Source organism: Dermochelys coriacea, chromosome 9 (assembly GCF_009764565.3).
Source record: "Dermochelys coriacea isolate rDerCor1 chromosome 9, rDerCor1.pri.v4, whole genome shotgun sequence".
Lineage (NCBI taxonomy): Eukaryota > Metazoa > Chordata > Testudines > Dermochelyidae > Dermochelys > Dermochelys coriacea.
The window spans coordinates 7,324,265-7,337,258 of NC_050076.1; the positions used below are offsets into that span (position 1 = coordinate 7,324,265).

Sequence of the window (12,994 nt, forward strand, 5' to 3'; positions counted from 1 at the left end):
ATTCCCACTCATTTCAGTGGAGCTACTTGTACACTAAGTTCCTACTCAACGGAACTAACCGTGGCAGAATCTGCCCCCTAAATTGTTCCAGGCCTGGGAAACTTGAAACGTTTGACCTGCTTATTTAAGCTGAATTGATACTACATCTCTGGCGTGGGGCGTGCATCTGAAAAACCTCCCCTCTCTGTCAGATGACAGAAGGTCTCTGGTGAGAGCCAAGGACTGGGAACAAAGAGGTGCCAAGCCAAACCATTTCTCAATGGGTGCAAACATTCTCCTAGTCAAGGCAATATAGGTTCTGGCAAAGTTTCAGAAGCCGGAAGGCTGTTCCTTCCTAACCCTTAATCCTGATTTGAGCGGCTTGGCTCTGTTACATGCCTGGGCTTGTAATTGTTGCAGGTCTAAACCTTTTGATTAAAAATGGGGACAGCTGCTGGCTGAATTGTCAAAACCACAGCAAGTCTTGAGGTCTTTGGGCCAGGGACAAAGGGAAAGCCCCTGGCGTGGAATAGGGCAGCCCAAATTATGCCTTCCTGCAAAGACCCTTACGGGCCACTACAGTGGCACAGAACCACCAGACCACAAGACCCCCTACACCTTCAACAGCCCCTCACCTGCCTGTGGCCCACCCTGGCCTCCAGCAGGAAGCAGGTGGTGTGGAGCTGGCAAAGGCAGCTTTGCGACTCCTGTGACTACCACAATGGGTCTACTGCACTATGGGCATCCCCTGGGGAGTCTTGTTCCCTCTCTGCGCCAACTTTTAGTTGGTGCAAAGGGGCTGCAGCACACGAGTGAATTCCCCTGTGTGAGCAAACTGGAATGAGGGCAGGGAACCTACCTGAAAATAGGAGCTGATATTCCCCTGTCTTCATGAATTCAGCTTTGTTTCTGCCAGGCTCTGCTAGTGGCTGCACTGCTGAACAAACTAGAGGGAGTGGTCCCGTACGGGGTGGTGTGAACAGAACAGTTACGCTGACCATTAATAAATATCTGTAGTATTGCAGCACCCAAATGCCCCAGTCAGGACCCTGGATTCCCCCTGTTGTGCTGAACTTTGTACTGACACAGATGGAAGCAGTCCCTGCCCAGAATGCTGGAGGGATGCAGCCAGAGGAGGGTGATGCCTGTCTGTGTGGGCAGTAGGAAGAACTAGAAATCATTGGTCCAAGAGAAAATGCCCCTGCCCTGCCTGTGACTGAAGGGCAGAGAATTCATGGGGGCAGGGTGAGAGATGGGAACATGGAGTTATAAAATAATGGTAAAATCTAGTGCTCGTATAAGCTTTTCAGCCCTCGAGCTCAAAGCACTTTGAAAAGGAGTGTGAGTATCACTTTCTCATTTCACAGGTAAGGCAACAAGTGCAGGGAGGGAAGTGACTTCCTTAAGGCCAATAGCGGAGCTGGGCACAATAGAACCCAGCTCTCCTTAATCCCAATCCAGTGCACTGTCCACTGGGCAACACTGCCTCTTATTGAAATGCAGGGCTCTATTCTTGTCTCTGCCTGGACGTATCTTTCTCCTGCTCTTTGTAAGAAGCGTTCTAATCCATTCCCACCTGGGATGCGTGTTGAGGCTTTGATCGTTTATATGGAGTTTTGAGATCTTCTGATGGAAGGCAGGGCAGGAATTGGAGAACATCCCCTTTCTCGACTGACTCTGTTTTCCCCTCCATGGTGACAGAAATAGAGAGCAGGGGAGTATTTAACAATCCAGGGAGCTGTGGTGGTGCTCAAGTGGGTTTTGCGGAGATAGAGTGGGCTAGATGTTCTGAATGAAGAAACTGGGGCTAAGGTAGTTCAGTATCAGTGTCCTCTGTTGAGAATGACATTGATCAGAGAGATCTCATCCATCTCTGGCTTCTGTGAACCGCCTCTTGACTTTTGTCAGGGGCGTTAAAATTTTCTCTGCTAATGGTGAGAGAGACTATTCAGCACTATTACCACCCAGGAGCCCTACTACTTCTTTTGACAGCTCTTATTCACATACCTCCCTACCCCTCAGACATCTTCATTATTGATGAGGCTGGTTTGGTAGGTAAGGTTCTGTTCTCAGTAATGCCACATTCCTGCTCCCTTCCTCACGGAATTCGCCCACATAGCGCTAAGAGGCTTTCTTTGTGATGAGAAAAGGAGTACTTGTGGCACCTTAAAGACTAACAAATTTATTAGAGCATAAGCTTTCGTGAGCTACAGCTCACTTCATCTAAGGTGCCACAAGTACTCCTTTTCTTTTTGCGAATACAGACTAACACGGCTGCTACTATGAAATTTGTGATGAGAGTGATTGAACTGGACACAGTTCTTTGTTAGTCCGTGGATTTCAAGGGTGTGCTAGCTGAAGGGGGAAGTGCAAGCAAAATCACACAAGAATACAGAAAGAAAAGGAGTACTTGTGGCACCTTAGAGACTAACAAATTTATTAGAGCATAAGCTTTCGTGAGCTACAGCTCACTTCATCGGATGCATTTGGTGGAAAAAACAGAGGAGAGATTTATATACACACACACAGAGAACATGAAACAATGAGTTTATCATACACACTGTAAGGAGAGTGATCACTTAAGATAAGCCATCACCAACAGCAGGGGGGGGAAGGAGGAAAACCTTTCATGGTGACAAGCAGGTAGGCTAATTCCAGCAGTTAACAAGAATATCAGAGGTTTCAGAGTAGCAGCCGTGTTAGTCTGTATTCGCAAGTACTCCTTTTCTTTTTTCAAGAATATCAGAGGAACAGTGGGGGGTGGGGTGGGAGGGAGAAATACCATGGGGAAATAGTTTTACTTTGTGTAATGACTCATCCATTCCCAGTCTCTATTCAAGCCTAAGTTAATTGTATCCAGTTTGCAAATTAATTCCAATTCAGCAGTCTCTCGTTGGAGTCTGTTTTCGAAGCTTTTTTGTTGAAGTATAGCCACTCTTAGGTCTGTGATCGAGTGACCAGAGAGATTGAAGTGTTCTCCAACTGGTTTTTGAATGTTATAATTCTTGACGTCTGATTTGTGTCCATTCATTCTTTTACGTAGAGACTGTCCAGTTTGGCCAATGTACATGGCAGAGGGGCATTGCTGGCACATGATGGCATATATCACATTGGTAGATGCGCAGGTGAACGAGCCTCTGATAGTGTGGCTGATGTGATTAGGCCCTATGATGGTATCCCCTGAATAGATATGTGGACAGAGTTGGCAACGGGCTTTGTTGCAAGGATAGGTTCCTGGGTTAGTGGTTCTGTTGTGTGGTGTGTGGTTGCTGGTGAGTATTTGCTTCAGATTGGGGGGCTGTCTGTAAGCAAGGACTGGTCTGTCTCCCAAGATCTGAGAGAGCGGTGGCTCGTCCTTCAGGATAGGTTGTAGATCCTTGATGATGCGTTGGAGGGGTTTTAGTTGGGGGCTGAAGGGGATGGCTAGTGGCGTTCTGTTGTTTTCTTTGTTGGGCCTGTCCTGTAGTAGGTGACTTCTGGGTACTCTTCTGGCTCTGTCAATCTGTTTCTTCACTTCAGCAGGTGGGTATTGTAGTTGTAGGAATGCATGATAGAGATCTTGTAGGTGTTTGTCTCTGTCTGAGGGGTTGGAGCAAATGCGGTTATATCGTAGCGCTTGGCTGTAGACAATGGATCGAGTGGTATGATCTGGATGAAAGCTTGTTTCATTGTTGTGGCCCCTTGTGGCATATAGTAGTTTAGATAGCTTAGTGTCCTTTTTCTTTTGTAGAGAATCAAAGTGTGTTTTGTAAATGGCTTGTCTAGTTTTTGTAAAGTCCAGCCACGAGGAAGTTTGTGTGGAAGGTTGGTTCTTTATGAGAGTATCCAGTTTTGAGAGCTCATTCTTAATCTTTCCCTGTTTGCTGTAGAGGATGTTGATCAGGTGGTTCCGCAGTTTCCTTGAGAGTGTGTGGCACAAGCTGTCAGCATAGTCTGTGTGGTATGTAGATTGTAATGGATTTTTTACCTTCAGTCCTTTCGGTATGATGTCCATCTGTTTGCATTTGGAGAGGAAGATGATGTCTGTCTGTATCTGTGCGAGTTTTTTCATGAAGTTGACAGATTTCCACTCTATACGGCTAAATTCAGTGCCTTGCATAATCACAGGTTTCAGAGTAGCAGCCGTGCTTTTTCTACAAAAGAAAAAGGACACTAAGCTATCTAAACTACTATATGCCACAAGGGGCCACAACAATGGTTCCCGTAACCCACCCAGCAATATTGTTAATCTATCCAACTATACTCTTAGCCCAGCGGAAGAATCTGTCCTATCTCGGGGCCTCTCCTTTTGCCCCTCCACCCCCACGAACATGATACAGTTCTGTGGTGACCTAGAATCCTATTTTCGACGTCTCAGACTCAAGGAATATTTCCAACACACCTCTGACCAACATATTAACCCACAGAGACCTTCCTGCCAACACTACAAAAAGAAAGATTCTAGGTGGACTCCTCCTGAAGGTCGAAACAGCAGCCTGGATTTCTACATAGACTGCTTCCGCCGACGTGCACGAGCTGAAATTGTGGAAAAGCAGCATCGCTTACCCCATAACCTCAGCCATGCAGAACACAGTGCCATCCACAGCCTCAGAAACAACTCTGACATCATAATCAAAAAGGCTGACAAAGGAGGTGCTGTCGTCATCATGAATAGGTCAGAGTATGAACAAGAGGCTACTAGGCAGCTCTCCAACACCACTTTCTACAAGCCATTACCCTCTGATCCCACTGAGAGTTACCAAAAGAAACTACAGCATTTGCTCAAGAAACTCCCTGAAAAAGCACAAGAACAAATCCGCACAGACACACCCCTGGAGCCAGGACCTGGGGTATTCTATCTGCTACCCAAGATCCATAAACCTGGAAATCCTGGACGCCCCATCATCTCAGGCATTGGCACCCTGACAGCAGGATTGTCTGGCTATGTAAAAAGAAAAGGAGTACTTGTGGCACCTTAGAGACTAACAAATTTATTAGAGCATAAGCTTTCTCTCCAAATGCAAACAGATGGACATCATACCGAAAGGACTGAAGGTAAAAAATCCATTACAATCTACATACCACACAGACTATGCTGACAGCTTGTGCCACACACTCTCAAGGAAACTGCGGAACCACCTGATCAACATCCTCTACAGCAAACAGGGAAAGATTAAGAATGAGCTCTCAAAACTGGATACTCTCATAAAGAACCAACCTTCCACACAAACTTCCTCGTGGCTGGACTTTACAATATACTCTAAGGTGCCACAAGTACTCCTTTTCTTTTTGCGAATACAGACTAACACGGCTGCTACTCTGAAATCTGGCTATGTAGACTCCCTCCTCAGGCCCTTCGTTACCAGCACTCCCAGCTATCTTCGAGACACCACCGATTTCCTGAGGAAACTACAGTCCATTGGTGATCTTCCTAAAAACACCATCCTAGCCACTATGGATGTAGAAGCCTCTACACCAACATTCCACACAAAGATGGACTACAAGCCGTCACGAACAGTATCCCCGATACTGTCACGGCTAACCTGGTGGCAGAACTTTGTGACTTTGTCCTGACCCATAACTATTTCACATTTGGTGACAATGTATACCTTCAAATCAGCGGCACTGCGATGGGTACCCGCATGGCCCCACAGTATGCCAACATTTTTATGGCTGACTTAGAACAACGCTTCCTCAGCTCTCGTTCCCTAATGCCCCTACTCTACTTGCGCTACATTGATGACATCTTCATCATCTGGACCCATGGAAAAGAAGCTCTTGAGGAATTCCACCATGATTTCAACAATTTCCATCCCACCATCAACCTCAGCCTGGACCAGTCCACACAAGAGATCCACTTCCTGGACACTATGGTGCTAATAAGCGATGGTCACATAAACACCACCCTATATCGGAAACCTACTGACCGCTATTCCTACCTACATGCCTCTAGCTTTCATCCAGATCATACCACTCGATCCATTGTCTACAGCCAAGCGCTACGATATAACCGCATTTGCTCCAACCCCTCAGACAGAGACAAACACCTACAAGATCTCTATCATGCATTCCTACAACTACAGTACCCACCTGCTGAAGTGAAGAAACAGATTGACAGAGCCAGAAGAGTACCCAGAAGTCACCTACTACAGAACAGGCCCAACAAAGAAAACAACAGAACGCCACTAGCCATCACCTTCAGCCCCCAACTAAAACCCCTCCAACGCATCATCAAGGATCTACAACCTATCCTGAAGGACGAGCCATCGCTCTCTCAGATCTTGGGAGACAGACCTGTCCTTGCTTACAGACAGCCCCCCAATCTGAAGCAAATACTCACCAGCAACCACACACCACACAACAGAACCACTAACCCAGGAACCTATCCTTGCAACAAAGCCCGTTGCCAACTCTGTCCACATATCTATTCAGGGGATACCATCATAGGGCCTAATCACATCAGCCACACTATCAGAGGCTCGTTCACCTGCGCATCTACCAATGTGATATATGCCATCATGTGCCAGCAATGCCCCTCTGCCATGTACATTGGCCAAACTGGACAGTCTCTACGTAAAAGAATGAATGGACACAAATCAGACGTCAAGAATTATAACATTCAAAAACCAGTTGGAGAACACTTCAATCTCTCTGGTCACTCGATCACAGACCTAAGAGTGGCTATACTTCAACAAAAAAGCTTCAAAAACAGACTCCAACGAGAGACTGCTGAATTGGAATTAATTTGCAAACTGGATACAATTAACTTAGGCTTGAATAGAGACTGGGAATGGATGAGTCATTACACAAAGTAAAACTATTTCCCCATGGTATTTCTCCCTCCCACCCCACCCCCCACTGTTCCTCTGATATTCTTGTTAACTGCTGGAATTAGCCTACCTGCTTGTCACCATGAAAGGTTTTCCTCCTCCCCCCCCCCCCCCCCCCCCCCCCCGCTGTTGGTGATGGCTTATCTTAAGTGATCACTCTCCTTACAGTGTGTATGATAAACCCATTGTTTCATGTTCTCTGTGTGTGTATATATATCTCTCCTCTGTTTTTTCCACCAAATGCATCCGATGAAGTGAGCTGTAGCTCACGAAAGCTTATGCTCTAATAAATTTGTTAGTCTCTGAGGTGCCACAAGTACTTCTTTTCTTTTTGCGAATACAGACTAACACGGCTGCTACTCTGAAACAAGAATACAGATGGATGAGACATTTGCTAATGCCCTCCTCCTTTCCCCAGTGAGCTGGAAGGTGTGTGATAAAGCCAAGGGATTGCAAATGCATAATCCAGAAATTGCCTGCTCTGAGGGGGTCTTGGTCACCATGACAGGGTCACATGGAACTTGTAGGAAACATTCCCCCCAGGCACAAAGTCAGCAGGCTTTTATTTGGAGATGGGTGGCCTTTCTGTGTTTTGTGTTCCTGTTTGTTCATTGGTTGCACTGAAAGTCTCTGCATTCTGATGGGGAGCAGATTCAGAGACCTGAAGCAAGGCTGTCAAATGGACAAAGAGCTGGTCTTGTGTCAGAGGGGGTGTTGTAACAGCACGTTTGGGTTCTGTACTGCGAACGTCTAGTGACATCTCTGCAGTTGTAGAGCAAATCAGATGGGATGAATGATAAAGCAGATAATCTGCTCAGGGACATCTACTGTACTAGTAAATCCCCCCAACCTCCCATTTGACTTTCTTAATTCAGTTAATCAATAGAATTCCTGCTATTTAGTTAATGGGTTTTGGGCAGGAGTGAATGGAGAAGGTGGTTATATAGGACAAAATAGTAAGGACCATGTTGTCTGATGTCAGGGATCTTCATAGGGACTAGGAGAAAGCATGTGTGACTTTTATTTCCGACTCTGCCACCGCCTCTCTGTGTCATTGGGCGAGTCACTTAACTTGGTTTGCCAGTGCTTTAGTTTGCCAGTCTGAGAAATAGGTATACTGATACTGTAGGTGGATTTTGTCAGATATTTTGGTGTGTCTGCTGAATCATATATGTAAGTGGAGGTATAAAAAGTCCAACTCTGCTCTAAAATAAGCCCTCTCCCACATTGTTGGCTATTTTACTCCCGACAGTCTGTGTCTGAATGAGCGTGCACGGGCAGACATAGCCCATGCAGCAGGTTCTCTGAGGCATGCATTAGGAAGTACCTGTAGATTTGCTGTAGCTGTGAGAAGATCTAAAGATGTATGGATGGGATTTGCAGAAGCACCTACATGGCTAGAAGCACAAAGCCCACTGGAAGTTGATGGGACTGTCCGATATGATCTCCCACTAAAAGTCATCAGGGTTTGGTCTCCTGCCTCCCATTATAGATTTGTCTTTTTAGAATGGTTTAAATGGAGAAGGGAAACCAGTAATCCAGCATTAAAGTCCTCATGGGCGGCTTATTGCAGTCCACTAAGGCTAAACTCACAAATTCGGTGTGTGAGACAGTTTGCATCCCACAGTGCTCAGCTGGTTCTTCTAGCCCTATTGAATCTCTTAGCTTTTCTCCCTTCTTATTTTGGGCTTTTTTCCCACCCCTGCTCCCCCACAAACACCAGAACTTAGCCAGAAACCCCCCAACCCTGCGCGTGCAGATACGCACACAACTCCACATTGAGGGCTTGGCCAGAGCATTATTGCTACAGATGCAGAAGCAGACGAGGCCCTTTGTTGTTGGCAGTGGTGACCAACTGGAAAGTGCAAAGAGCTGCCCAGCCCTTATCCTCTCACTCTGCCCTCTGACAATGCTCTTTGTTCGGCTACTACTGCATTCTAGCTTTTAGCAAGTGCTGTTGCAACAGGTCAGCAGAGGAGCCATTCCCTTTCCACACCCTCTTTAGCATGCATCTGCTATCAACTGTTATGGCTAAGGGGTGAGCCGTGGGTATCTGGGATCTCTCTCTTTGAGCATTTCTTTCAAGTGACCTGCACTTCTCTCAGAGTGGAATCCTGCAATCATCCTGTTCGGATGACCAGATTACAGCACCCCCAACCCCCTATCCCAGTTTTCTAACCATATCACCTCCAACAGGTCCAGCTGAATGTGGCTCCTGGTGAAGAGTCCTCTCTGGGAGCTACAACCAGCTGGTAAATGCAGTGACAGGGAACAGCTTCTTCAAAAGAGTATCTGTTATTTATCCATAGGAACACCAGAAGCAGAGAGAAAAGGGTTAAACTTAACAAAAGCCTAAATGCATATTGTAAAACTTAGCCTGTCCTGGCCAGTTTAGGTAGGTCCCACTTGACTCAGCACCCCCAAGAACTGGGGTGCACTCCTGCAACTGCTGCCTTGGACAGCCTAGGACTTACTCTCCCATACCTGGTAGCTCAGTTAGCTGCTGGCTTTCCCCTGGAGTGACCAGAAATCTCTGTCTGGCTGTGTTCTATGAAAACAAGGTGGTTTCTCTTCCCAAACTTTTTTCTTCCTTCCTTGTCTCCTTGAGTGGAGCTTGTTCCCAGCAGTGAGTCTTGCTGGAGAAAGGAAGGTTAGTTGTGTAGTACTAAAGAGGCTGATTTAGTTAACCAGAATTGTGACAGGGCAAAATACAAGCATTGAGGGTAGCTTAGTTCTCATCCAAGACTGACATGGACAGACTTCATAACAATGTCAATTGGTGCCCATCAGATTTGGTTTGTCAAGGCTGATTGAAATTAGACATACAATTTTGTACCTTCCTTGCTGTATTCCCTCAATATAAAGCTGAAATGTGATATATTGCCACTTTTCCAGATTCTTCAGGGCTTGTGTGGAGCTGTGGCCAGGGATAGCTGGTATTAGTTTGGCTTGGGATATGGATTCCCCAAGTGAGGGCCTAAATGTTTTACAAAGACAGAGAAGCTTTGGTTAAACCAGCGCAATTGAAAATAAAACCCATTTCTCTTCTGGCAGCTCCCAACTCCTTACTCAGTCCACTATGCTCTAGTTGTTCCAGAGGTGGGTCTTAGAAATTTGCTGCTAGAAGTAAGATAACTGTCCCTAGACAAGTAGCTACTCACAGGAAATAGGAGTATATGGAACATGGCATAGAAGTATATGGAATATGGCATATGGTCCATCAATGGCTATTAGCCAGGATGGGCAGGAATGGTTTCCCTAGCCTCTGTTTGCCAGAAGCTGGAAATGAGCGACAGGGGATGGATCACTTGATGATTACCTGTTCTGTTCATTCCTTCTGGGGCACCTGGCACTGGCCACTGTCGGAAGACAGGATACTGGGCTAGATGGACCTTTGGTCTGACCCAGTAGGGCCATTCTTATGTTCTTATGGCACTTATTACATGGATTGACGCAAAATAAGGATGTGTTTATTTACCGGTAAGTCCAAGGAGTATGCATGGGATAGCGATGTCCACAGGAAATAACTAAGGGGGAATGTATTTCAGTCACCTGGCATGGAACTGCAAGACATGCAGCAGTTCAGGTGGATTAGATCTCAGCCTTGTATTTAATTCTATATTCAGGATCAGTGATGACTGAGTTTTCAGCAGCTTCAGTTTTATTTGTGAAAGAGCACACTGTATTTCTTTGTATTTGTTATCCTGTCGAGAAGGAAAAATCTGTACAACAGCTAATGATCCAGAACTTCGGTTGTGTTAACAGCTTACTGGTAAAAAAAAATTTTAATACAGCGTTTTCTCCCTAATAGGCAGTTAATTTTCAATAGCAATTTCCTTGGAGTTCGTAAGCCAGAGGAATTTGTAAATAGATGCAGTGGCTTAGCAGTAGGCTCTTCAACTCCTTGCATTTAAAAAGAGCAGATCCACCATAATAAACTCACTTCAAAGTCTGTGGGTCAAGCCTTTATAAAAGAGATGGGCTCCCCAATTCATTTCAAGTGTCCTTCAGCATCCGGCCCCCTTCTTTAATATTACTCCATTCAGCCTAGATCAAAACTAAAGCAGTCCCACCTGGGATTAGATTTCTAAACATAGTTAGGCACCCAACTCCTGGTTTCAATGGGAGTGTGGTGCCCAAATACCTTTAAAAATCTGGGCCCTGGTACATAAATACCATCACTACTTTCTCCAAAGTACACTGCCTATCCTGTCCAAAGTGCACAATACACGTTGGGGTCTCCAAACTTTGCCAGGCTGGGGAAACACGCGTGATTTGCCAGGAGCATGAGGTCGGCACCTAACTGTTGTAAATAGAGGCAAATGCTGCCACCCACCTCTTGGGTACAGCACATGATGATTACTCTTGATCAGAGCCACCTCCACTTGCATCAAGAGGGACGCCCCGGACTGCCGAAGCCATACCTCTGTATTTGAAAGGTCAGCCCTGTTCTGTTTTCTGGTAACTTAGGATATAGAGAACCCATTCTCCCTACAGAACTCCTTTTGTTCTGACTGGTGTTGAAACAAGATTAGTTTTTTTCCCCCTTAAATAAAACTGGACTAGGTTACATATGAAATCTGAAAACTCTTACCGAATCCCGTCTTGGAGTTGCAATGGAAGCAGCTTTCCAGGTCACATCCTAGCCTCCTGCTGGACACTGGTCCAAACTACAAACCCTCCTAACAGCTCTTTAATAACTCTGCCCAGAAGGAAAAATCTGTCACCTTTCCCTCTGTGGTTTCTCCTCTGTTCTAATGCACTGGAGGAATGAGATGAAACCGGGAAGGCTTTCAGAGAAAGAGGCTCGTGGGAACTACAGCTGCTGATGGAGAACACTCATTTCTTTAGTGTCTGAGGAGAACCGCAATAGCTCTGGTGAAGGGATGTGTGTGTGGGTGGGTTTGGAGGGGTGAACCGTTATGACCCATACATTTCAGAGGAACCACAAACACTTTATAGTAACAAAGGGTGGAAAAAGAGAGAGCTTTTCTGCAATGCATGTGACTTTTCGCTGAGGTTTGGAACTCCATGTTATATTCCAGGCCACAGTGTTTGCGTGTCAGTCTTGGTGAGCTTGCTTTCTCCCACAAGCCTTTCATGAAGTTGCTGTAGTGAGTGAGAACTCAGCCTAAATGTGCTTTTCTTTTCTTTTCTTTTTTTCCCCCTTTGCAGCTGAAGCTCTCGTTTACATTGGACAAGGAAAGCGGGATGCCTCAAGGCTGTTATATCTATCAGTATCGGGACAGCAACAAGTAAGTCCCGTAGATGATTGTACACAGGGGAGATAGGAAGGGGCACCTGAAAGAAAATTTCACTGTTGATGTGCCCCACATTCCCTTTCATTGGCAGAAGGATCAGAACTGCTTGTACTACTTAAATGTAGATTACAGTAGCTTTCAGCCTAGCCCTAAGATGGGGAATGACTTGTAGAGGCCTCATGCACAAATGTGTCGGGCAAAAGTGAGGCCAGATCTTCCAAAGTGCACAGCACCCACATTCTCAAATCTTTAGTTATCTACATGGCAGCTGTTAGCTGCTGGACGCTCAAGAAAATCTGCCCTGTGCTCTCCAGTTAAGGAGTGTTTGCTCTGAAGTTCTGGGATACTTTGTGTTGGGGTGATTCTGATGGCATGGAGGTAGCGCCTCATCTCCTTCCCACCACCTGTTCTCTCTCTGCTCAAACACACGTGCAGATTCACTTCATGGCTTGCCATGTGTGCTCTCTGAAATCCAAGTGTAGCCATGCACATGTTTTTATAAGACACCTCATGATATCCAAACTGGAGCAGAATGTCCTCAATTTCCAGGTATTCCTGCATCTTTTTACTACTGCTGTAGTGGGTTGGCCCCTGAGATGTTTTTATTTCAAATCACATTCTGATTATCAAATTGATAGCAGCAATCCAGGTTAGGATGTCTCTGTTGTCGTGCTGGGTAAGTTGTCATGAATACCAGGGTATCAGAAATTCACCGTGTCTCACTCCCACCCAGGAGTTATATTTTTCTCCAAATTTAGAAGTTTAACTTAGAAGAAGGCAGTATAGAAAATTGTTAAAGGGCAATCCATTCAGGAGTTTAGCCCACTTTTGGACAGCCTTAAAAGGATCTGGAGAACAATTGCTGAAGTATCATTTAAAACAAAATCAATCTCTTTTTAAGCGGAGAACCCTTTTATGCATGTGTGTGTATTTATTTATAGAGGG

The 12,994-nt window shown here is 45.6% G+C and overlaps 1 protein-coding gene across 10 annotated transcripts in view; it reads left to right on the top strand.

The window, feature by feature from the left end:
• Positions 1-12,994, top strand: part of DIS3L2 (DIS3 like 3'-5' exoribonuclease 2) — a 284,495-nt gene that overhangs the window by 205,199 nt on the left and 66,302 nt on the right. For 8 of the 10 annotated variants that reach the window (XM_043491795.1, XM_043491797.1, XM_043491796.1 and 5 more), the window contains one exon: positions 11,964-12,043. The exons of the other annotated variants lie outside the window; for them this stretch is intronic. In XM_043491795.1, the coding sequence (XP_043347730.1) occupies positions 11,964-12,043 (80 nt within the window). The remainder of the gene's footprint in view (positions 1-11,963; positions 12,044-12,994) is intronic. 10 annotated transcript variants of the gene reach the window in all.